The sequence below is a fragment of the Ylistrum balloti genome, unplaced genomic scaffold (genome assembly GCF_031769215.1).
Source record: "Ylistrum balloti isolate Yb309-2 unplaced genomic scaffold, AGI_CSIRO_Ybal_v1 Utg370468, whole genome shotgun sequence".
Taxonomy (NCBI): Eukaryota; Metazoa; Mollusca; class Bivalvia; order Pectinida; family Pectinidae; genus Ylistrum; species Ylistrum balloti.
In genome coordinates, this window is record NW_026782308.1 from 1 (window position 1) to 26,479 (window position 26,479).

The 26,479-nt window shown below is 35.9% G+C and overlaps 1 protein-coding gene across 1 annotated transcript; it reads left to right on the top strand.

Annotated features, from left to right (window-relative positions):
* The first annotated feature begins 1,073 nt into the window (after nucleotides 1-1,073).
* LOC132555279 (unconventional myosin-XVIIIa-like) lies at nucleotides 1,074-24,964 on the top strand. The gene is made up of 19 exons (XM_060219634.1): nucleotides 1,074-1,139; nucleotides 1,421-1,510; nucleotides 2,422-2,541; nucleotides 2,916-3,030; nucleotides 3,814-3,947; nucleotides 14,223-14,377; nucleotides 14,848-14,971; nucleotides 15,254-15,355; nucleotides 15,612-15,713; nucleotides 15,931-16,041; nucleotides 16,299-16,422; nucleotides 16,557-16,684; nucleotides 17,297-17,410; nucleotides 17,543-17,659; nucleotides 18,775-18,858; nucleotides 19,183-19,320; nucleotides 19,577-19,905; nucleotides 21,389-21,552; nucleotides 21,849-24,964. Exons 2-19 carry the CDS (start codon nucleotides 1,436-1,438, stop codon nucleotides 21,857-21,859), a joined length of 2,247 nt encoding a protein of 748 aa, XP_060075617.1. The 5' UTR covers nucleotides 1,074-1,139; nucleotides 1,421-1,435; the 3' UTR covers nucleotides 21,860-24,964.
* The last annotated feature ends 1,515 nt before the right edge of the window (nucleotides 24,965-26,479 follow it).

Here is a 26,479-nt window from a genome sequence, read left to right on the forward strand (position 1 = left end):
CAACGACGCCACCTGGCGTGCCGAGGTCCCTGAAGGAATCAGAGACCTCGACCGGAAGTCCCTTTCCGACGGTAACACCGCCGCCTATCGAGAGCTACCGGCCAATTCGACCCTTGACTGCGCCGAGTCAGGGTCGGGCTGCCCCCCCCCCTACTCCAGGACGCACCTGGACAGGGGGAGCCACCCCCTGCTGAAGGGCGGAGCTCGGTGGAACGAGAGCACCCCCAGCAGGAACGCTCTGGTTCAGAACTTCAGGAGGGAGGTCTTAAAAAGCTTACTTCCCTTACCGGAAGAAGAGGACGAATCCCTCTTCCGGCGGAAAGTTAGCTGGAAAGGCATGGGAGCCTAAGCAGCAGACTCCATGTGCAAACAAAGTTCACATAGTGAGGTCTGGCTGTAATGTCGGCAAATGGGACAGGTATCATGGGGTTCCCATTATCTATAGAAATAGGAACATCCATGCGCTGACCCCCGACGTAATTTATTGTATTTGCATGTCTCTGTGTATTTGTAATGGTCTGTGTCGTGTCTAGTAATTATTACTGAAATGAAAATGTATATTATTTATTGTATTTGCATGTCTCTGTGTATTTGTAATGGTCTGTGTCGTGTCTAGTCCTTTACCACTGATCATAGTGGTGATTTTATAATTTGTTTATTTGTGAAAATATATTAGAATGTTTTCATCCTTACTGACTGATGTTTACAGTGACGGTGGGGACATGTTTATCGGGGATTAGATTTCTGTTTATTTCACTTTTCACTTCTTTATAACGGCAGAGATCTTATGAATATGGTACAGAATAATTGCCAGTGACAGCTGTTACTGTTTGTGGTAAGATATACAGGCAGGATAGTGTCAGAGAAAATACTGACAGACAGTCAGGCTTTCAACACCAATCCTTTGCAATATTATGAAACTCTTTTTTTCAGAGTTTAGAATGTTCATGGATTTCTACTTTAAATGTGAAAGTCTGCAGTTTTAAGGATAAAGTTTAAAGAACTTTGTAGTAGAAACATTGGGAATATTTTGTGTTCAGATGACGCTGTAGAATTGGTGTTGCTAAGTTCGGAACATTTGTTCTACTCTTAATAGGGTGTTAAAAGATTAGTTTTAAAGGAAACATAAGACAAGCCAGGTAGGTGAAGAAATGTGAGTGAAGAAAGGTAGATCAGGAAATATCATGATGTGAGAGACCAGATACACGAGTAGGAAATGGCTTCCTTCTGTCACACTGCTCCAGTGACTAATTATCATGTACACAAGTTGATATGGATGTTTGTTATTTTTATATTTTATAATGAGTAGTTTTATCAGGAGAAGATTTAATTTGTATAAAACAAAGTTTGTGACAGACTGACTGTTTCTGTTATGGCTATCTTTGTGTTCCCTGATCGTCAATGTCACTGTGTTTTCCAGTATGAACTAGACCAGATGAAGACCAAGCTGGAGAGGATAGAACGAGAGAGGAATGAATACAAACAGCAGAGTGAGAAACTGGAGAATAGGGTGAGTATCGGCTGTCATTGAACGACACTTAAGTCTGTATGTGGTGTGTGTTATGTCCTGCATTAATTGCCTAGGATTCCTGATATGTTGCAGTCTTTTAGAAGCATTAAGTATGGCCTGACACAGCTGTATATACAATATCTACAGTAGAGATTTCACTTCTCACCAATAAACATTAATTGTGCATATACTGTATAGCCATGTCCACATTGGTCCTTTATAAATAACCAGGTGTAGATATTGTTTATAAACCAACATTTGACCAGACCATGTTTCCCTGGCCTGCTAGGTTTCAGTAACCTTCATGTGCCTTACTCCCTCATAAACTTTCCATGTGCCTCATTAACCCTGTGTGTATACCCTACTTTTCTTCTACTGTATGTGGGCCCCTACCCCTTTCCTTTCTCTTACTTTCCATTTATTCCCCCCCACCCCCCCCTCTTTTTTTTTTTTTTTTTTTTTACTCTTTCCACTCCATTCCCCTTAACCCGCACTGTGCTCCACATTTCAACCCCTCCTTTCAACCTTCTAGATGCCTGGGCCACTTCCCAACCCCTCCCCTCAACCTTAAGATGCCTATTTGCCCTTCTCCTTCCATGTTTATTTGTGTCCCTAACACATATTCATCTTCATACCCTCTGTATGCTCAGCCCCAGCTCTCTGTAATCACCTTTAGTCTCTGCCTAGCTCCTCTGCATGCTTTGCTCCATCTCTTCATTTCCCAATTATCTGTGTGCCCTGCCCTTTCTCCTTTCGAGCCCTGTCCTTTCTCCTTTCGAGCCCTTCATGTTCTCTGCCCTTTCTTTCCCCAGTCCTCAATGTGTCTATACATTTCCTCCCCAACTCTTTGTCCCACCTTTCCTGCCCAGCCCCTTTGTGTGCCTGGCCTAATGATGTCCTTCTCGCTGTAGCTGGCAGAAGCAACTGCGGACCTAGCAGAGGAACACTCAGCATCCACACAGTCCTCCGAGATGTTGGAGGCAGAGACGTCAGAAAGGATGAGGTTGGAAAAAGACCTAAAAGATCTCCAGGTAAGTCCCACTTCTACTGGTCTGCTGAATATTCTTAGGTCTGTTCACTAGTGTACAGGTGTTATAAAAGGTGTACAGGTGTCAGGTGTGTCCAGGTGTGTCAAAAGAGTACATATTTGTTAGATATGAAATTGTTTAAAACAGGTATGTCAAGAATCCAGTGTCATAATCTCTCTAAGTCTTCCAATATATCAAAATCTTTTCCAAATATATTGGAGAAACATAGACTTTGTGTCATATAATGGGAAGTTACACAAAACTCTAAGGTATTACTCAGGTGATAAACATGCATTGATATAGTAACATATAAACAATAGCTTAAGATTTTGTGTTAGGATATAAACAAGTGAGTCACTGTGTATTTCTTCTTATAGTCCAAGTACACAGTGCTGAAGCGGCATGGAGAGAAGATAGAGATGGAGCTCACTCAGGTCCATCTCTGGCAGGCCCAGTCATTGGATGGGGAAATAGATGGAGAAGACATGGACGGTGAGTTACAGGGTGTGTCAGGATGGAGCAGTTGGGATGTCTGAAGGGACTGAGGGGAGGTGGGGGAAGGGGGGGGGGGTCTGGAATGGAGCAGAGGAGTGTGTCTGGGGTGGAGCAGTTGGGGAAGTCTGAAGGGGGGCACAGGATAGTGGGTGTATTGGGGGGAGGGGGTCTTGAATGGAGCAGTGGAGTGTGTCAGGGGTGGGGCAATGGTGTGAGCCTAGGGTTGGGCAGGCTGGCCCAGTCATTTAGTTTTTGAGTATGGCAGGGCAGTTGGATGTGTCTGGGGTGGAGCAATGGAGTGGGGAGGGGTTGGAGCAGTGGAGTGGGGAGGGGGGTGGAGCAATGGAGTAAGGAGGGGGTGGAGCAATGGTGCGTGCCTAGGGTTGGGCGGGCTGGTCCAGTCATTTAGTTTTTGAGTATGGCAGGGCAGTTGGATGTGTCTGAGGTGGAGCAAAGGGGCCTGTTTGAGAGTGGGATGTAGCTACAGAATCTGGACAAGGAAGATACCTATGGTGAGTTATAGGGTGTTTGTGGGGTAGGGCAAGGATAGGTGGAGTCACTGAATAAGGAGAGGGACAGGGAGAACATGGATAATTAGTTATAGAATGCGTCTGTGCTGGGCAGTGAGATAAAAGTATGTTCTACTATATAAACAACTGAATTCAAATAAATTTGATTTTAAACTGAAATAATTTTATTTTATGAAAATTGTTTGATTTTTAAACAGAAATCATATGTTTGTGATATTTGTTGAGTCATGATATTTATGGATTTGTTCAGGTGATGGATCCATCTATAAGGAGAGATACGAGAGGATTGTCAGAGAACTCAACTTCACCAAGAAACGAATGACAAAGGAGCATGAGGACGAGATGGAGTTGGAACACAATGCCAGGAAGGCTGCCGAGAAAAGGGTAAGTTGTTTTAATATAGAGATAACGCAAGTACTGGTGACAATGTGAATCACAGTTCACAAAAATAGCACAAATCATTTTCAGTGAATTTGCCTAAATCTAAAAAGCATCAATCTTTTTAGAAAAATTGCTACTGCTATATAACCAGGGACAAACTTACTCCATAGATATTTTAACACCTCATTATAATGACCCATGCTTACTTATGTATCAAAAGCATATAATGCCAAAATCATGAGTAAAGAATAAAAAAATCACTGAGGATGAAATATGATGATTTATTGTTTGTAAAACCTCAGTAGAATTACACTGGATTGTCATTATATCTGTTACTCCCTTGCTCTTTCATTTTGCTGTACCTTTCCTCAATATTGCATGTATGATGTGTAAGGTAGCATACACCCTTAACTTGAATACAAATCACAGGTGTAATGTGTAAAGATAATATATACCCTTAACTCAAATAATATCACATGTATAATAACTTAACTCAAGTGTAGATGTAATATGTAAAGAAGTGTATACCCCTAGTTCTAACTGAAATCAAAAGTATAATGTGTAAGGTAGCATACTACCTTATGTCAAACAAACGTGTACCATATACCCCTAACTCTGAAATAAATCACAGATGAAATGTTTAAAATAATATATACTGGTATCCTTTACTCTAATAAAACTTACTTTTCTGATAATCGGTAACAGATAACAAAGTCCTGTACTTTAAGTTATTAATCTTTAACAGTAGCTGTTACAGATGTACATTTAGTAGAGAATCCGAGGTTTTACTCTGACAGTTCGATGAGTATGGAGGAGTTCCACATTGTTGATTATTGTCAGGTCATGAATATTTTACCTGTGTTTTATGCTTGTTTTAGTCAGTACAGGTGAGTCTTAATAAAGGTCAGAGTAGATTTCCACATGGTCACCAGGTGTTACTGCAAAATCATGCAAAAACACAGGGTTCAATTATAAGGTGACACTGCCAAGACAAGCATCACATGGTCACAGATAGGGTTTAGTGGTAGCACAACCACACTGCATGTTAGTCTGTGTTGTACAGTCATAGGTACTGTGTTTAGCTGGGAAAATAAATCTATTATTGCCCAAAAATCAATATACATGCTTATGAATGTGGTTGACCTTCACCTATATGTTAAATTGGAGTCAAGGACATTTCCAATGTTTTGTTTTGGGTGTCCTGGTATCATAAATTGCTATTTACTACAAGTGTGTGAGATTGGTAGTAATATACACTTATTATATAACTCTATGCTTACAAGCTGTGTGCTGCATGCTGTGTATAGACCTAACTAATAACTTGCAAGGACATATAGATGTGATCAGCAGGCCCATTGGACCTCTTGCATTTCCATGTTGCTCAGCGTCTGTTTTTTAATGCATTTTTTTTACTTGTACATAATTATCAATAGGAGTGAAATAAACATGTCTGATACGGCAGTGTGGTGAATTTCATAGCTGTAGGATTTTAAACACTATCAAGCTGTTTACCATTCACAAGGTTTTCTGGAAAGAAATTTTCCCACACACTGAAATAAAAATGCAGTTTGTGTAATGAAAGTCTTCTTTGATTTAAACTGCCAGTGTTATGTAGTAGGGAAGAATTCTTTTCATTTGTTCTATCATTTTTTATATCTCATGAATGCTGTGTTGTACTGTTATTGTTTTAGCCTGAAGTCATCATGTAATACACTGTTAACTGAATTTTTGAGAAAACTTTGAAATTTCAAGTAATGTAAGCAGCCAATGGAAGTATGAGAGATCCTCCACATATGTTTAAAGACTTAGGTCTATAGTTAATAACAAAATATGGTACCTTCCATGTTTTATAATTGAAAGATGTATAAATGTTTGAAAAATCTATATTAAAAACAATTTAAACACAAAGATTTGTTAATGTTAAAAAAATTATATCGAGAAAAAAATTATGGGAAAATGATTGAAACAGAGAAGAAAATGTTGAAAGAATGTTTAAAAAAATTATATCGAGAAAAAAATTATGGGATTAAAAATGAAGATGAAAGATAAAAACAGAGAAGAAAATAATTGAAAGATTTGTTAAAAAATTATTAAAAAAATTAAAGGATTGAAAAAGAAAATTAAAGACAAAATCAGAAAAGTCAAAAAAGGAAAGAAAAATATCTACCCTGTTTAGATGTGATTGAGAACATGCTGGTAATTTGCACCAATGACTTAAACTTGAGGTCTCATACTTAACTAATACTTGAAGTACGTACATATAGGAGTTATCAGGAAGTTGGAGTGTTACGATATCTAAGTTACTGGTGTAATTCTCTAAAACATATATTCAGTTAAACGATATGTACTGGTCAACCTTCAAATTTAATCAGTAGCACTTGAAATGAACTCTAAAGATTTCATGTCTATTTTTTGTTTCCTTTAAGTGTGTGGGTGTTGCCATAACTGTATGTGTTGACCGAGACAAGATGTTGTACCTTAAGAACTTTCTCAGATTAGATAATGAATGCTGATTATGATAATGAACATCACTGTTACAATACAATAGGTTACTCCCTGTTACTCTCTATAGCCACAAAAACATGACCTTCTTTTTAAATGTTAAATGTCAAAGGCTCTTAGATCGCTAGCTGTCAACACCAGTCAGGTTTTCTAAGTTGTGTTGGTTCACGGAACTGTCCATTCACCCAGGGGATTGTTCAGCAACATGTGTTACAAGATCTCCTGTTTCCCGTCCCAATAGTATATTTCTAGATCTGCTGTCCTTTTTCCCCATCTCATGTTACAACATTACCTGTTCCCTCTCTAGTAATATATGTCCTGATGTGCTGTTCCGCCTTCCCCTTTGTATGTTCCAAGATCTCCAATTCCCCTACCCAGTAGTACGTTTCCAGATTGCTGTTCTCCCCCACCCCCCATCATATGTCCCTGTCTGAGGTCTCCTTTTCCCTTTATATGATACCTGAACTACACCTCTACCAGTAGATCCAGTAATGTGTTGGATCACTCATCAATCTGATGTAGAGGTGATAATTTCCTGTTGTAAATCAATCACTAAGTCTGATGAGGCGGAAGTCAACATCCCTCCTTCACCTTTTTCTCCTCTATCATCCAATGCTGCTGTGAGTTTGGTCACTTCAGATGATTATACACACCTGTTGTCAGAAGTTAGCAGTAAATTTATGTCAGAAAATAGTATAGATTTATGATTGAGAAAAGATTTGTTGTTAAGCTTATTGTGATATACCAAAAACAAACATGTTTCAAAAAATGGAAAACATCAAATTTTTTTCACTAATGTTGATAAAAGATCCACACAAGAACATAGATAATTCTTGTGGGTCGGTCTGTCCCCAGGTGCACTAATTGTACAGGTGTACCTGACCTAACGAGATGGCTGTGGACAGGTGAGGCCTAAGGATGTTTACTGACAGTTACACATACAAGGATTAGTATCTTAGGAGAGAGTGAAGAATTAAATAATCAAAGAAAGCATGGTCTCCTTAGGGCTGTCTTTCTTACATCATCACTGACAGTTCCCACAGGGGCCAGTCATAGGGAGTCCAATAAAATTTATTACCTAGGAATTCAATTACTGAAAACATTTTAAGACAAACCTACTCTGTCTAAAAAGACAAGTAAGGAAAAAAACCAGGCATGCATTGATAATTAATTTTAGCTGATTTAAAGTAATTGTTATTAAAAGTGTTTATGTTCAGTACGTGTATAAGGTCGTCATGTATACAGATCCGTAAGACCCCTTGGTTGGGCCTCGTACCTGGTCTTACACTGTAAACACTAGTGGTAGAGCACCAACCCTGATCGGATGTTATTATTGAGAGCAGCAAAGAACTCCTTCTATAGTAAAACATTAAGGACATACTAGCTGTCAAAGATGAAGGACGAAGTGAAGATGGAAAAACAGGTATCGTTAATGTTAAACCATCTTTATCATGTTTAGGAAATATTATTTTTAAGGTGGAATCGTAAAACTTGCTGACTTCTGAAAAGTTGTTGTTTTTATTAGGGATATATATATACAAAGGTTCTCTATAAGACCTGACTTTGCTGTTTATTTTCACTAGAGATTGTCCATGCTCCCTATGTTAGACCTGAATGTATACAGGAACTGGATCTTTGAATGGCGATATTACGTTTGATCTTCAACGGTTAAAATGTAGGGGTTTAGTACATATAGAGGGTTGGGTATACAACACTGGTGACTTATTGATATAAGGTGTGGAGCTGTCATACATCTGTATTGATATACATGTATTTATTCAGTATACTTATATAGAAGGAAAATAAGTCTGAAATAACATACAGTAGGTATATATGTCTGTATACCTCTACAGATATACCTTGGGACACTTTTCATGAGTTGTTTGATAATGGTTTTTACATATTTTACAATAAACAAAGGTTATGGACAGCCTCAAGTTTGCCTATTTTGATTTACATATTTAATAATGTATGCTTACATTTGGGTCTCTTTATTAGACACATAAATTTAAACATGTTTTATTGTCTTATGAAATGGCACAGACATTAGTCAGTAAGTTTTCACACTTAGAGCACTTACACTGGATCCTATTTATACACATATATAGTTATATCTTATAATTAATGTGACTAAGAAGTACATTTAAAAATAACCTTGATGTAAAGTCAGGAATGTCATTGATGAATTTGTGCAGCTGAGCTGAGTACTTGTATCAGGAAAGTTTGAAGGGTAACCTTGATACGGATATATACTGATTTATTAATTGTTGGTGTGTTAGTATTATATTGTCAGCTGTTACAGTGTTATCTAAATGGCTGTATATATAAGTACTGATTGAGTAGCTCAGTAATCTATACTAGAGAAATAAATAAGTCTCAAACCAACTCTGATAGTTAAATCTGTAATGGAAAGGTCCTTTATCTCCAAACTAATGCGACAGCACTATTGGTTTACTTAACTTAACACAATCTAAAAAGTGAAGAAAAGTAGGAAAGAGCAACAAAGTAACAGAGTGTAACAAAGTAAAAAAAAGTGTAAACAAAGTGTAAACAAAGTAACAAAGTGTAAAAAAGTAACAAAGTCAAAAAAAAGTGTAAACAAAGTAAAAAAAAAAAAGTGTAACAAAGTAAATAAAAGTGTAAACAAAGTCAAAAAAGTGTAACAAAGTCAAAAAAAAGTGTAAAAAGTAAAAAAAAAAGTGTAACAAAGTAAGGAAATATAGCAAAGTCAGGAAGTATATAAAAGTCAGGAAGTGTATTAGAGTAAGGAAGTGCAACAAAAAAACATCAAGAAAATACCAACATGGCAACATAATCATAATTCAAACTAAAAAAAACTAGGGCAAAATATGAACAAAAGAAAGATTTACAAGGAGATTCCTGAAAAAGTACAAGGAGAATTAGACCAGGTGTTTTGGAAAAGAAAGTATATTCTGTTTCCTCGATGATACAGGGCATGTAAACCTTTGTCAATCCAAGTAAGAAATGTCACATTCTAAAATGAGGACAAGGTATTCCACGGAACTAACAGGCAAACCAATGAGCATCAAATATGTCCAGCTTTATGTCACACAAAAAAGTAGAATATTTCTCAATGAGATCACTATGGCAACCATGAATCTTCTTCCCCATAATTTCCATCAACCTGCATTTTTTTAACAGTTGATGACTTCTTGCAGGAAAATCTGATAATGGGAACAGGCCTTTAAATATCTAATCAATTGTGACATGTAAATACCATAGGTTGGAGATGCAGGGATATTGCTATCCAGAAAAGGAAAATTCACAATACGGAAATTGAAATCACGTTTCTCATACAGCTTGATTGAGAGCTGTCTATGTTGGTTTCATTGTAGGAATAGATCGAGATAAGTAGCTAATGTAGGTGAGTTTGCTGAATCTTTGATTTCCAGTTCTGATGGATATATAGGATGGTATAGTCAATAAATTTCTTGTTATTTAAAGACAAGATGTCATCAATATATCTGAAAGTAAAATTAAATGTTTTGATAAACTCTCCAATTAAATCAGAAATAAAAACAAAATACAATATAGCCAACAGAGAGGCAGTTGGTTCTCATAGGAAGTAACAAAGTAACAAGGTGTAACAAAGTAAGGAAGTGTAACAAAGTAACAATGTGAAACTAAGTAAGGTAGTGTAACAAAGTAACAAGGTGTAACAAAGTTAGAAAATGTAACAAAGTAACAATGTGTAACAAAGTAAGGAAGTGTAACTTAGTAACAAGGTGTAATAAAGTAACAAGGTGTAACAAAGTAACAATGTGTAACAAAGTAACAAGGTGTAACAAAGTAAGGAAGTGTAACTTAGTAACAAGGTGTAATAAAGTAACAAGGTGTAACAAAGTAACAATGTGAAACAAAGTAACAAGGTGTAACAAAGTAAGGAAGTGTAACTTAGTAACAAGGTGTAATAAAGTAACAAGGTGTAACAAAGTAACAATGTGTAACAAAGTAACAAGATGTAACAAAGTAACAATGTGAAACAAAGTAACAGTGTGTAACAAAGTAAGAAAATGTAACAAAGTAAGGAAGTGTAACAAAGTAACAAGGTGTAACAAAGTAAGGAAGTTTAACAAAGTAACAAGGTATAACAAAGTAAGGAAGTTTAACAAAGTAACAAGGTGTAACAAAGTAAGGAAGTATAACAAAGTAGCAAGGTGTAACAAAGTAAGGAAGTGTAACAAAGTAACAATGTGTAACAAAGTAAGGAAGTGTAACAAAGTTAAGAAGTATATAAGGTAAGGAAGTGTAAAAAGTATGAAATGTAACAAACTCAGGAAGTTTAATAAACTCAGGAAGTGTAACAAACTCAGGAAGTGTAATAAACTCCGGAAGTGTAATAAACTCCGGAAGTGTAATAAACTCAGGAAGTGTAACAAACTCAGGAAGTGTAATAAACTCAGGAAGTGTAATAAACTCAGGAAGTGTAACAAACTCAGGAAGTGTAATAAACTCAGGAAGTGTAACAAACTCAGGAAGTGTAACAAACTCCGGAAGTGTAATAAACTCAGGAAGTGTAATAAACTCCGGAAGTGTGATAAACTCAGGAAGTGTAATAAACTCAGGAAGTGTAACAAACTCCGGAAGTGTAATAAACTCAGGAAGTGTAATAAACTCCGGAAGTGTAATAAACTCAGGAAGTGTAATAAACTCAGGAAGTGTAACAAACTCAGGAAGTGTAACTAGGTAAGGAAGTGTAACTAGGTAAGGAAGTTTAATAAAGTAACATGGTGTAAGGAAGTGGGATGGTGATGCATCAACTTCCAAAACAGGCACCATGAGGCAGATGTGAGAATGATGGTTTAATCAGGCATGTACACACTACAGTTGAGATTTATTCAACTGCTTTCCCATCAGTTAGAACCAGACTGCATCTGATTATAAACACTGAGGGAGAAATGCTATCATACAAATGGCAACCGGCAGACAGTTTACAATAGACCAGGATATATAATGTAGACAAAGATTTTGTCACACAACAGCAATTCATCTACAATAATGTCATAGCATTTTTCTCGATTTCACTATGGAAGAAAAAGTTTTTTATATGTAAAAAGCTTCTGTGAAAAAAAAACTAAGTTATTATTAAAATACACTTTAAACATTGAATTATTTTTGGTATATCAAATGCTAAATGGTATAATCTGGGCTTGGGGCTCCATCAGACACTAGACATAATGCTAGGATCTACCAGCTTCCTACAGTATAGGAACAGATGTATTGTCACATGTGACTTAAGATGTCAGCTGTGTATGGTATTGACCTTGACCACAGCTTTGTATCGGAATCCTTTCTCTATAACCTGTTCCTGGTGTTTACTAAATCTAAGTGAGGTGGACAGGCGGGTTTTTTCTGTGAGAATATTTTGCTGTTAATGGTGTAAGTGGCCAATTAAGGACTGTTATACATACTTTATAACTCTGGTCTGGTAACAGCTTTTATTGCTAAACTGACCTTCATGTTTTGTTAAAAACACAGAAAATATTCTTGTGGACAACCATTTGGTTGATAAAACTTACTGTATTAAAACTTTATTGAATTAAAACTTCATTTATTTTTCCTTCTTTTTTTGTTTGTTATGACCAAGATTATTTTTATATAAAAAGAATTAACAACTTGTAGAGTTTAATTATTGATAATTACACTGAGGATTGTAGCACCACACTTGTATTACTATACTTGGAATGTAAAAGAAAAGTAAGGTTTAGGACTAAAACCTTAGAAGGTTTCACAAAGATCAACATATTTATTGAAAATAATTTGTTTACAAGTAGTTTAAAGAAAATGGTCTATGTGATAAAATGTCATCTCTTCTCATGAGCTAATTTCATTTGTAAAAGGATCAGCCTTCAAAATAATAAGATTTTAAAATTGACTGTGTGTAACAAAAGTTTGATTAAGACAGGAAAGTTAAGATTGGTATATAAAAAAGAGAAAACCTCGTAACAGTCTCTGATAGAGAACCAAGTGAGATTTTCTGCATTTAATCGCTTCACTTGTGGTATGGACGGGGAATATTAAGTGGTGTTGTCTCACACTTTGATAAATAGCATGTGTAGCCAGTAGCATTGAAAGTAGAAGTAAAAAGGCTCAATCATTGCCTTGGCCAGGGGAGGCTCATTAGATTATGTACAGATCACAGGTAAAATCCTAGTGCAACAAATAATTCCCAGAACTTTGGCAAAACCCAAACTCGGGATAAAATCTCTGATGGTACACAGGTCAAAATTAACATCACTGGACATACAGATAAAACAAAGATTCCCTGACTTACTTTGATACACAGAGCAAATTACAGATCACAAGACTATAGAAAAACTCAAAGCCTCAAACAATGGTATAATGGTATTCTCCTGTAGAACAAGAGAGAATGGTGTAACCTTACGGCTGGAATGGACATTATTTTTATGGGTAGACATCAAGTAAAGCTGCTGGATCAGATAATTATTGGTATTTTCTGTAGAAGTTTATGTATTTTGTTGCATTGTCGTTACATCAGATCACTAGTACTCATACTTATTTACCATCATGTGTTGTACTTGTCAGTTTGGATGAAGTCAATGTTTGATGTCTAAATCCAACAGAAGAAGGATTGATATAGAGTGTCTGACAGAAATATATATGTTTTAATTACTAGTGCAAATTACCATACTGATAAGTGTCAAATTACACCTGTGGTAGGCTGTCGAATTACTTAGTGGTAGGCTGTCAAATTACTTAGTAGTAGGCTATCAAATTACTTAGTGGTAGACTGTCAAATAACACTATTGGTTAGCTCTCTAATTACCTCAGTGGTAGGCTGTCAAATTACACTAGTAGTAGGCTTTCAAATTACCCTATTGGTAGACTGTCAAACTACACTAGTAGTAGGCTGTCAAATTACCCTATTGGTAGGCTATCAAATTATCTTCCTGATAAGCTGTTAAATCACACTAGTAGGAGACTGTCAAATTCACCATGTGGTAGGCTGTCAAATAACACTAGTAGGAGACTGTCAAATTCACCCTGTGGTAGGCTGTCAAATAACACTAGTAGGAGACTGTCAAATTCACCCTGTGGTAGGCTGTCAAATTCACCCTGTGGTAGGCTGTCAAACTAACCTGTTGGTAGGCTGTCCCTTGTGAGAGTTGGAGGTCACTTTTTATCCCCAGTAAGGGCTAAGTACCCTACATGCTGTTACACGATAAGGGCGGGTCTAAACGAGGTGTGGTAAGGGTGAGATTCAGATGTTATAGGTGTGTATACCCAGATATATTCTGTTGAAATCTATGATTTGGAATAGATATAATGATAACTGGTATTTGTTTTGCAAAAATCATGATTGTTTTAAAAATGTAAGAATTTTTTTTTAGATTGAAATTGAAATATCGTTGAGATGTCTTAATCTTAAAACTGTTTTGAACATGTTTAATTCTTTTGAAGTTTTTAATCAGTTCTTGTTTTAATATAACTATAAGTCAGGTTCTGTACACATTAATCTGTTAGCTTTGATTGCCATTGGTTAAACCATATCTAAGCTTGGTTGAACTGAACTGTTTGAGATTTTGTAGTAGACTAGACAGATGCTTGTATCTAGTATGATACTAAGTCTGTATTGTACTTTCACATTGATGTCATCATTTACGTACTATATGAGTTTTTATGTATCCTTCAAAACATACCCACTTTATAGCTGAGTTACTCTGAGGTGTTCAGATTCTCTTTTGAAATTTTAATTATAATCTTAATCCTCATGTAATTTCTTTTTTTTTTCAGATTCATGAGGCCCTTGAAGATGGAGAAGATTTGAGACGGCAGCTCACTGCAGCGAAGAAAAAGTCATCTAGACTTGCTACAGAGATGCAGGATATTAAGCTCCATCTAGAGGAACAGATCACCCGAAACAATGAACTGGAGCGTAAACAACGCAGGTAAGGTGATGTGTGTTGTTTATAGGTAAGCTTAGGCCATGTCATTTGTCTAGGTAAGGTCAAGGTCAGAGGTTCAGTCTTAATAAGGAAAAGGTTAGATATTCTGTCTAGGTAAGGTCAAGGTCCAATGTTCTGTCTAGGTAAGGTCAAGGTCAGATGTTCTGTCTTGATATGGAAAAGGTTAGATATTCTCTCTAGGTAAGGTCAGGGTCATATGTTCTGTCTAGGTAAGGTCAAGGTCAGATGTTCTGTCTAGGTAAGGTCAGGGTCATATGTTCTGTCTAGGTAAGGTCAAGGTCAGTCAAGATTGTTTTTGTTGATAGTCATACATATGCTGTTGGACCTAAAACCACAAGTGGAATAGTCCATTTTGAAAATAAACAATTGGATGTGTACAGAAAGTTTACAGCTGTGACTGATTGAAAAGTAGAATTTGACCGATTGTTTACTAATCATATCTAATTTGACAGGTTTGACTCAGAGTTAAGCAAGGCAAGTGATGAAGGAAAAGATGAGCGAACTAGTCGTGAGAAATTACAGCGCGAAAAGGATCATCTAACATCTGAGCTGTACACAAAGGATCAGGAGATAGAGGTCAGTAAATGGTCAAATTCTGTCCGACTGGTCATCCTGTTGTCAATGGTTATGTTATAGATATGTATGAGTGACTGTGGTTAGTTGATATAGAAATTAAATTTTTTTCTGATCTTTCACTAGAGAGGTAAAGAACCTACATTATGTACCAGAGGCCTCATATTCTGACTATAACAAGGGAGATAAGTAGAATCAATCTGACATTAAAGGGTATCCAACTGCAAAGTAAACAGAAAAATGCACTTTTTTGACTATATAATGTTTTCATTGTTTGCTTTGCAGAGACTTCGCCTTGATTTGGAAACACAAACAGAAAAGGCAAGTCGTTTAGACCGTGAGCTGATGGACATTACTCTGACAAGTACCAAGGGAACTGATAAGGAGGTTAGTACTGTAGCGGTTAGTTATATGTGGAATGTGAAACTTGTATTCTGAAAATTGAAGGTCAAACAGTTAAAATGTGAAAATAGTACTGTAAATAGTGTGATGTGAGACATGACTATAAAAAGCGAAACATTAAATGTTGAAATATGAAAGGTCAAGTTTTGAAATTTTGAAGTATGAATAAACAAATATTGATATTGGATATGTAACTGATAGGCTGTGTAACATTTAAATGGTAAATGTTTTGTTATTGAAGGTGATGTCACTCAAGAAATCTAAACACGAGTTAGAGATGAAAGTAAAAGACCAAGAGGAAGAGCTTGACGACCAGGCAGGCCAGATACAGCAACTCGAACAGGTAACCATAGCAACTGTTCTCCTTAATAATGGACCAGTACACTTCAGAGTTATAACAAAGTCTGATTCTCACCTGACTTATGTTAAACCCAGAATTTTGTGCATTTCAAACTGACCACAAATTGTCCTGTAGAAAATGTTTAGAAAATCTTCTCCCATCATAGCCTTATGATGTACATAAGAATATGTAACGAGTCCTTGTTGATGTTATATTTCAGACAAAGACAAGACTAGAGATGAACCTTGAGCGATTACGACAAACACACATGAAAGAATTGGAGGAAAAGGAAGAAGAAATGCAGGAAAATAGATATGCCACACAGAAAAAGGTCAGTTTATAGCCCCCTATCATCAGATGGTGTGTTGTTCAAATTCTCCTGCATTCGTGTATTGTCATCTGACCTTAAGCAATTCTTTTCACTCTTTCTTGAGAGGTACTGGATGGATGTTTATCAAATTTCATTAAAAAAAAGTTCCTGGTCCCTAATAATGCCCTTATAATTTTGAGACTGGTAAAAACAAACTTTTCACGATTAAAGTTTGTTATTTCTGGAGAATTATCACAGTATTTTATCTTGTAATACAGTTAAAACACATGGAGAACCAAATGGAGGAGGAATATGAGGATAAGAAACGACTACAAGCTGAAAAACGGGATGTGGAGAGACAGCTTCAGGAGATTAACGCCAGCAGGTCTCATCGTGATAAAGGTTAGAGTTCACAAATTGATCATAAAAAAGGTCAAAGTTCATGTAGACACAAAGGTCAGCTTTCAGGCTATTGTTCAAATACTGTGTAAAGGTCAAAGTAAATGTTAAAATCACATTTTTCCTACCAATTGTAGATGGAGAGAAGCGTTTGAGACTTGAACTAAGGAAGACCAAGGCCCTACTCCGAGATGCTGAGACTGTCCTTCAAAAGATGAGAGGCTCTGAGGGAACAAAAGCAATCATCAAACAACTTAGAAACAGGGTAAGTTCAAGGAAAGTATAAATACAGGATTATAATGTACAGGGTAGGAATAAGTGCAGGAAAATGATTAACTTGAGAAAGAGGGCAAATACAGGAACAGGGTGATGACAGGAATAGGATCAATACAGGATAGGGTAAAAACAGCATTAGAACATGTACAGGGATAGAGTAAATACAAGAACAGAGACAGGGTTCAGAAGTAAGATCATGACAGGATAGGGTAAAAACAAGATTAGAACATGTACAGGGACAGGGTAAAAACAAGAAAAGAGACAGGGTACAGAAATAAGATCATGACAGGATAGAGAAAGAACAGGATAAGGCATATCAAGGATAGATTAAGCACTGGAATAGAATAATTACAATAACAAGGAAAGCACAGGAACAGAGGAAGTTTGGGTATATCAGCATATTGAATCAAATAGGTTTTTGTGAAAAAAAATCATTAATAGAAATTATATTGATTTCATTTCATCATTCTGTGGTTCTAGATTCTTAAGTATATATATTGTCAAGCTCTTGTACAATTACGACATTGAATTCAAATCTGGAACTTTCAACAACATTACTGTATATGATATATATTTGACATTGACTTTTTTTTTAATTCAGCTTGAAGATTCAGAGTTTACAGCAGCAACAGCCGTCAAAGCCAAGAAAACCATGGAACTGGAGATACAGGACCTTCAACAACAACTGGATGATTTGTTTAAAGCCAAGACAGAGGTAAAAACCACCGTTTACACCCTCTTACTTCTATCAAATCAGTGGTCATTAACACAAGAATCAATTAGTTGTTGGTAAAGTGTAGATTTTGATGTTTCTCCTCAAACTCACAAACACAATGTTGTTTTACAGGCAGACAATAAAGCGATGGTACTATTGCGTGAGAAGTCAGACTTACAGAGCCAACTAGAAGAGAATGAGGAGGACATGAATGATATATTGAAAAAATACAAAACAGTTGTACATCAGGTAGGTCTGTTAGATACGGATGTTACGGGAGGTACAGATATAATACACCTTTACAGGAGGTACAGATATAATACACCTTTACGGGAGGTACAGATATAATACACCTTTACAGGAGGTACAGATATAATACACCTTTACAGGAGGTACAGATATAATACACCTTTACAGGGGGTACAGATATAATACACCTTTACAGGAGGTACAGATATAATACACCTTTACGGGAGGTACAGATATAATACACCTTTACAGGAGGTACAGATATAATAAACCTTTACAGGAGGTACAGATATAATACACCTTTACAGGAGGTACAGATATAATACACCTTTACGGGAGGTACAGATATAAAAAACTTTACGGGAGGTACAGATATAATAAACCTTTACGGGAGATACAGATATAATAAACCTTTACGGGAGATACAGATATAATACACCTTTACGGGAGATACAGATATAATACACCTTTACGGGAGGTACAGATATAATACATCTTTAAGGGAGGTCAGTATATTATTGGTGTACAGTAACATCGAATGATTTCTATAGATCAGAATGTTATCTTGAATGATACCTAAAATAATATTACAAAGAATTTAATAAGTTCATAGTGAATTGGATACAAAACAAACCTAAGACAGATATTACCCATAGTTCATAGTGATATAAAAACCTAAGACAGATGTTACCCATAATTTATAGTGATACAAAATCCGAAGACAGATATTACCCATAATTCATAGTGATATAAAAACCTAAGATAGATATTACCCATAGTTCATAGTGATACAAAAACCTAAGACAGATATTACCCATAGTTCATAGTGATACAAAATCCTAAGACAGATATTACCCATAGTTCATAGTGGTACAAAAACCTAAGACAGATATTACCCATAATTCATAGTGGTACAAAAACCTAAGACAGATATTACCCATAGTTCATAGTGGTACAAAAACCTAAGACAGGTATTACCCAAAATGATACAAAACAAACCTAAGACAGATAGTAGCAGTTCAGTCTTTACAAACCTCACATGCATACACAGAGAATGTTATATTTAAGGGATTTTAAAGTTTTTAAATTAAATTTGTTCGTTGATTTGATTTCAGCAATCAGTGGACCAGGTAACATTGTCTGACCAACTCCAGCAGATTGATGAATTGACAACAGATAAAGAAAAGTTACGACAGGAGGTAGGACTTCCTTGCACTCAACTTTCTCGCAGTTATCCCCCCTGAATTATGTTACTGATTGTGAAACCTTTTCTGACTGTGATCTATATTAAACCAGATTTATTTCTGCTCTCATTTTGTTGACTGATTTCTTACAGACAGTTTTTTGTTCAATGTGTCCGTTAGACACCTACCCATGTTATGTTATCTTTGTATTTGTTACAAATCATATATTGTTTATGTCACATGACATGTTTGATTATCACATGACCTGTTTAATTTATTACAACATCTGTTGAGTCACATGATATTCATAATAACGTGGTTGTCTCGTTTACTTGTTAGATGTCAGAACTTCAGATGAAGGTTCAGACACTGGAAGAGACCAGCGTAGATAAGAACACAGTACAACGTCTCGAGAGCAAGATACGTGACCTTGAAAACAGACTTGACCTTGAGCAGACTACCAAACATAGAGTAGAGGTTGGTACCAACACCTGTATAGAAATTTTCACCAGTGAGGAAATATTGAAACCCGATCAGAATACTTTGGAATTTTGATAACATTTCATTGCCAGATTACAAACATAGTATAAAAATTAAAAATAAACTTTAGATCTTTTCTTCCTTTTGATCCTCAACATCAGCAGCAAAATCAGAAGTGAATATGACATTTGTAGATGTACTGAAAATATAGAATTTCCATTTTGTGTGTACATTATATGACCTTTACATTCAGGTCCAGCTAAACCGTACCAAAGAGTCCCTAGATAAAGCCACGGAGGACAAGAGAATTACAACAGCATCCAAACAACAGACTGATGAGAATCTGAAGAGGACACAGCGCCAACTTCGTGACCAAAGAGAGGAGTTCTCTGATGCACAGAAACGTGAATTGGAGAGCTCACAAAAAAGCAAAGAATTAGAAAATAAAGTGTCGGAGTTAGAATCAGATTATGAACAAAACCAATCTGACCTGAAACTTGCCTTCAAGAGGATATCAGATCTACAAGCTGCTCTGGAGGAAGACTTGGACAGTGGTGACAGTCTTCTGGGTTCAGACGATGAGTAAGTCAGGCATATATCAGTGGTGGTTAAATCAGTCAGGCATATATCAGTGATGGTTAAATCAGTCAGGGATATATCAGTGATGGTTAAATCAGTCAGGGATATATCAGTGATGGTTAAATCAGTCAGGGATATATCAGTGATGGTTAAATCAGTCAGGGATATGTCAGTGGTGGTTAAATCAGTCAAGGATATATCAGTGATGGTTACATCAGTCAGGGATATATCAGTGATGGTTAAATCAGTCAGGGATATATCAGTGATGGTTAAATCAGTCCAGGATATATCAGTGGTTGTTAAATCAGTCAGGGATATATCAGTGATGGTTACATCAGTCAGGGATATATCAGTGATGGTTAAATCAGTCAGGGATATATCAGTGGTGGTTAAATCAGTCAGGGATATATCAGTGATGGTTAAATCAGTCAGGGATATATCAGTGATGGTTAAATCAGTCAGGGATATATCAGTGATGGTTAAATCAGTCAGGGATATATCAGTGGTGGTTAAATCAGTCAGGGATATATCAGTGGTGGTTAAATCAGTCAGGGATATATCAGTGATGGTTAAATCAGTCAAGGATATATCAGTGGTTGTTAAATCAGTCAGGGATATATCAGTGATGGTTAAATCAGTCAGGGATATATCAGTGGTGGTTAAATCAGTCAGGGATATATCAGTGGTTGTTAAATCAGTCAGGGATATATCAGTGGTGGTTAAATCAGTCAGGGATATATCAGTGATGGTTAAATCATTCAGGGATATATCAGTGATGGTTAAATCAGTCAAGGATATATCAGTGATGGTTAAATCAGTCAGGGATATATCAGTGATGGTTAAATCAGTCAGGGATATATCAGTGATGGTTAAATCAGTCAAGGATATATCAGTGATGGTTAAATCAGTCAGGGATATATCAGTGGTGGTTAAATCAGTCAAGGATATATCAGGGATGGTTACATCAGTCAGGGATATATCAGTGATGGTTAAATCAGTCCAGGATATATCAGTGATGGTTAAATCAGTCAGGGATATGTCAGTGATGGTTAAATCAGTCCGGGATATATCAGTGATGGTTAAATCAGTCCAGGATATATCAGTGATGGTTAAATCAGTCAGGCATATATAAGTAGATTTCACCTACTAATTACACCTTTATTCTTAGGGAGGTTTGATACATGTTACTGAACCAGTTCTGTATCTTGTTCTGGTTTTAAGGTGTTTGATTAAAATGCTGGTGAACTGATGGTTTACCATTTATCCAATATATTCACCCTGTTGTTTTTTTCAATCATGCCTAAAACCATTTAGTTATGCCCTTTTTTTAATTAGTTCTAAATTGTATTGAATGATTAAATGATATTATCCTATTTACAAAATGGTGAAATGGGAAGGAGTCGAATAATGGCAAATGTTTCCCGTCACTCTTATGTTTCTTTACACTTTTTCACTGTGACATTGATAAGAAACTTTTTGTTTACAGGGACGATTCTGATGCTGATTCTGATATGGATTCCATGTATTTAACCAATCATAAACCTCCTTCATTAATACGACACCATGGTATCGGCAGTCCACGTTCCAGTTCTCATTCCGCAGCCAGTAGTATAGGCAGTCCCAGATCGCCTAGTGTTTCAGAATCATCAAGTAAGATCAAGTCAAATGTTGCTGAAAAATGTCTAAAATGCTTGAAGGCAACTAGTCTTTTTTTCTGAGGTATATTGCAAATATTCTTTATATTTGAAGAAAGACTTTTAAAATTTTGTCTTCTTGTAATGAATTAAGCAAAGTCAGACTGAGGTTTAACTTTTCAAACAGCAATGACATTCAGATCAATGTTAAGAATTTAAGTTTAACTAGATAAAGTCCAGGATATTGAGATGGTACTTCGCTATTTTTGAACCCTGTTTTAATTCAATGGCTGTGTGTTTGTGTGTTTTCAGGTCATGCATGACACTAACAGGTGTGAGAGGGCTATGTGCAACTACCAGCTTCACTGCGGCTTGTGAAGTGGAAGATGTCAAAGGTCAGCATAGGTCAATTTCCTCAAGGTCAGCTGCTTGTGGATATATTGCCTGACCTTGACATGAAAAAATGGCTACTTAACTGTGATATAGAAATCATGTAACAGACAGAATCAGGTGACCTAATGCCACTGTACAAAGATTCCTGTAAGTGCTCTGTCTAACCAACTGACAGAAAATCATGTGATACAAAAGAGTTCTATGATTGGTTTATTCATTCAAACTTCTTGACCAATGATTGTGAAGTTTAAATTCCTGGAATGTGCTCACCTGCCAAGGCAACATTTGTTTACTTGGACAGGAAATGATTTCTTGGATAAGATATTGGCTAGGACTGTGCTTGCCTACATGGACAGGAAACATTTTCTGAGATGAATTTGAAGTTGTGCTGTGCCGCTACCAGACATTAAATAACCTGGATTGGGATTACCTTTATCAACCTAGACCAGGAGAAATCCTGTGCTTAGTTGTACCACCATATTTACTTATATTGATATAGACGATTGTCCTTATAACAATTATCTACTGGTAAATATTTGTGTGGTCCTGTTAAGATGGCATCCACATATCTCTACTATCTAGCCATACATGACAGGGTATTTCTAATTCTGGGTGCTAAAGGGTAACATGTGATCTGGACACCGAAAACAACAGGACAATTCCTCGATCTCTGTCCATCCAATTAGTCCATCCACCAGCCTGAAATAAGAAACCATTTAATGTTTTACAATTACCAAAAGATTTACATCTATCCGCTTGCCAGCTCCCCTGAAGCTAATTTCGTGGATTAGCAGCCTAGCATTTTATTGGTGAGGTAGTACTGACTTTCTGTAGTGGGGATGACACAGTTCATTTCTTCATCTTGTATTCATTTCACCAAATATACTGTGTGGTATGATGATCTCTCATTTAATAGGACATGTAATTTGAATTTCCAGACTCCAAGAGTTTATGGTACATGTGTTTTGGTTACATGCATATCATACTATGGTAACATGTATGTCGTAACTATGGTGACATGTATATTGTAATTATGGTAACATGTATGTCATAACTATGGTGACATGTATATCGTAACTACGGTAACATGTATGTCTAGACTAACCTGGAAGTGCTATGTAGATTTAGGTTGTAGATGAGTTGGGACCAATCTGTTTCCTTATCTGCTCATCTCATGCATGTTTTAGTTAGATAGTTTGTGTTTAACTTTCAACCAGATGTTCAAATTAATTTATGAAATTATGTACATGTACATATAAATATGTATTTGTTGAGATCATTAATCCAAAACTAAATCAAATGTAGTCGAAAGTCACCAAAATATTTTTGTAATGATGTAGAAATTTATTTGAACATGTCTCTTTTGGATGTACATGTTGTTAAGGTATTACTGCTTGTCTAGGCTGTATCACTTGGTCTCTTACTGCCATGCTCAACACTAGCCAGATATACCTATAAATTACCACTGGTAAGAGTAGGTCTACAGAGCTTACTCTCATCAATATTGAAATCTATGAACTTTAGTGTGTGTATATTGTGGTTTGTGGAAAATATCAGTCTCAATATGAGACCAGAAGTAGACTCCTAGGTGTGAAATTGTTTATATATACAAAGTTACTGATTCTTGCAATAATTACAGACAAATATGATAGGGTTCTGCCTAGTTACCATAATTTATTCTGTGGTCATTCAAGTGTTTGACACTCATTTCCCTGTCATGCAAAGGTTTTATTTGGTTCACTGAAGTTGAGTATATGTACTTGGATGAAATGGTTAAACTTGAATAGAAACCAACAGGTACAGAGGGACCAAGACCTACTTAAATAAAGTTTGGCAACATTTTAGAATTTCTGCATGAAAAAAAAATGTTATGACATTCAATACCTGTGAAAAAAGAATACACTAGGGTTTTGGTCTGTTGTTTTTTGTTTGAAAAAGAATTTCTAAAATTTTGCATTTTAAACTTTACCAATTTTGTTTTCTGGACACCTGGAACAGGTGTATTTACCTATGTACCTAGCCACCAGGATGACTAGTTTACACACAAGCTGCCAAATCATACTTAGTAGCATATTTACTGCTTGACTAATTATAGAATGGTTCAAGTGACCAATTCATTATCAAGATTACTAATGCAATCTTCTATATATTATAAAAGTTAATATATTTTTTAATGAAAACAAGCTGTTTTATCAAGTTCACTAATTATTCAATACATATTGATGAGTTACTTTTGAAATCTTTTGAAATATATTGCTTGTGTAAAATATAGCACAGAATTTTATTCCATTCGTTTCTAAATACTGTTATCTCTATCTGTTAATCTATTTAATATTACATTTGAGCTTTATGTTATCGGGTTATTGTGTTCTAGCTTTACAAGGAGAGTAGTATTGCTGACAAATGGTTGCTATATACACAGAGTAAACAGAGTATATTGTATAGAATATTCTATCATATATCAATTTATATGAAGAAAACATAAAATTATATCTTAAATCACACCTCAGTTATGATGATTGAAGGGTGAATTGCCAAAATCCTAACATAGCAGTAAACATGATTATCTCCCTTGTAGCATATGACGAAACCTTTTTTCAAACTGATGTTCATGTTTTCATGATTTTAAACTAAAATTTATTTTGTTACATTCTTCAAATTCTTATGCTTTGGGTTGAAATAAATTTTTCATTTTAATGATATTAGTTCCACAAGCAAAAATGTGCAAAAATCAACCTGATTTCAGTAAAATTAGCCAATCATGGAAATTCTTGGAGATAATTGTATAAATTTGTGTTAGATAAGCTGTTTGATTGGCTGTTATATAGTATGTGTGAACTCAGCATCTCAAACATGGACACAAAGTGTTATAAGGGGATTAGTAAACATTTCATCTGTCAGTATCTACATTTAAATCTGACCTGTTTCTCACATGTTATATTTAAATCTCATTACCTTTCATCTAGTTATCAGGTGTAAATTTTTAAAGTTAATTATTTGATATGCATTTAAATAAAACAGAAATATTCTGCAAATATGGTTTTAAGTTTTGTCTGTTTATAAACATCAGCCGAAGGAAAACCTGGTCAGAATATTGATTGATGGTCACTTGGGGGTAGATGTTGGGTAATACATCTACTGGATTTAAATTGATCTCGCACATAACCTGTCTTTCCTTGGCAATAATTCTCATATAGTACACACACAGTTTGTAGTTTTACCATTAAAAAGGAAATTCATGGATGGAGTTCAAAACAATTGTTCCGTGAGGAAATCCTTCCATGTTAAACAAGACAGTCAACCTTACATTCTCTAGAATCTACAAAACAAGGAAATACTGACATGCTGTGGATCAGCCAGGATCAATTTGCATACCATCAAGTCATCATCCTTCACTCAAATTTCTTTTCAAGTTTGAAATATTTCCAGTTGAAATTAAACAAATTATGCACAGAAATCTTCTTTACTTATATCTACCATAGTAAACTTTACCCCTCTCGCCACAGGGAAATTTGAGACCCAGGGACCATGAAATTCGCAGTTCTGGTAAAGCACCTTATGACGCTTCCATCCAAGAAGAGCATTTACCGCTGCCATTTTTGGGTATTGAAAAGAAGATTTTCAAAATATAATTCAATTTGACCCCTTTTGGCCCCACCCCGCAACCCCATGGGGTTTCAGCAAAATTTAAGTGAAATCTGTTCAGGAGTTTTTGAGAAGTAGTCGAAAATCATACAAGTTTACGGACACACGACGCGAGACAAAGGGCGATAGCGATATGTCACCATGAGACTTTGTCTCAGGTAACTTTAAAAAAAACATCGAACTCACCCAAATTTTTATTGCTCAAAGGAATGGATTATTTTTCAATGAGATCATGATGGCGACCATAAAACAGGACATAACGCTGTGGTTTAAACGCGTTCGTCTTCAGCACTGAATTAGAACATCCAGGTGTCCAATTCGTATTCTCATTTCTACTCTAATCGAGATATAAATGTCATCTTGTAATTTCGTCACATATCGGATGTTATAATGCAACACTCTTGTCCTCCCCGGTCTTCTTGTCGATTCAATCTGTCTTCGTTTTCCCGATATATTCTTTATTTTCCTTATTTCCGGTTTGTTCTTACTAAGTGTTCGATCCAGTCTAACTGATTTTTTCCACTGTACGTATAGTGTGTTGTGATGAAAATGTATCAAGGACATTCTTTAACGTGTTACGAATTAGCGTACATGTAACTAGCAGAAGAAACGCCCTACTGGTGTCATTTATGATCTACATATTAGCTACATGTTGTTTTTACTAAATACACGGAATATTTCAATACGAGAACAACATTGCAGGGTGATATTGCATGCTTCATTTATTGTAACATTTCCCATGTTATCTTACAATGGAGCATATGTATCTAATAGTGTTTTGAAGTCGCATTAGTGTACTGTTTTCTGTGTGTGTATTAATTGCCTAGTGAATATGCCGTGTCATTGTGGTTATGTTTCTGACTATTTCTCGTACTTCAGGTTGTTTCGTTGTGGACCAGACAATA

Excerpts from the sequence above, each read along its gene's own strand:
- LOC132555279 (XM_060219634.1), top strand. The coding sequence starts at position 1,436 with ATGAAGACCAAGCTGGAGAGGATAGAACGAGAGAGGAATGAATACAAA. Across the intron at positions 15,714-15,930 it reads AGATACAGCAACTCGAACAG|ACAAAGACAAGACTAGAGAT; the intron begins GTAACCATAGCA and ends GTTATATTTCAG. Across the intron at positions 18,859-19,182 it reads AAGAAAAGTTACGACAGGAG|ATGTCAGAACTTCAGATGAA; the intron begins GTAGGACTTCCT and ends TTTACTTGTTAG.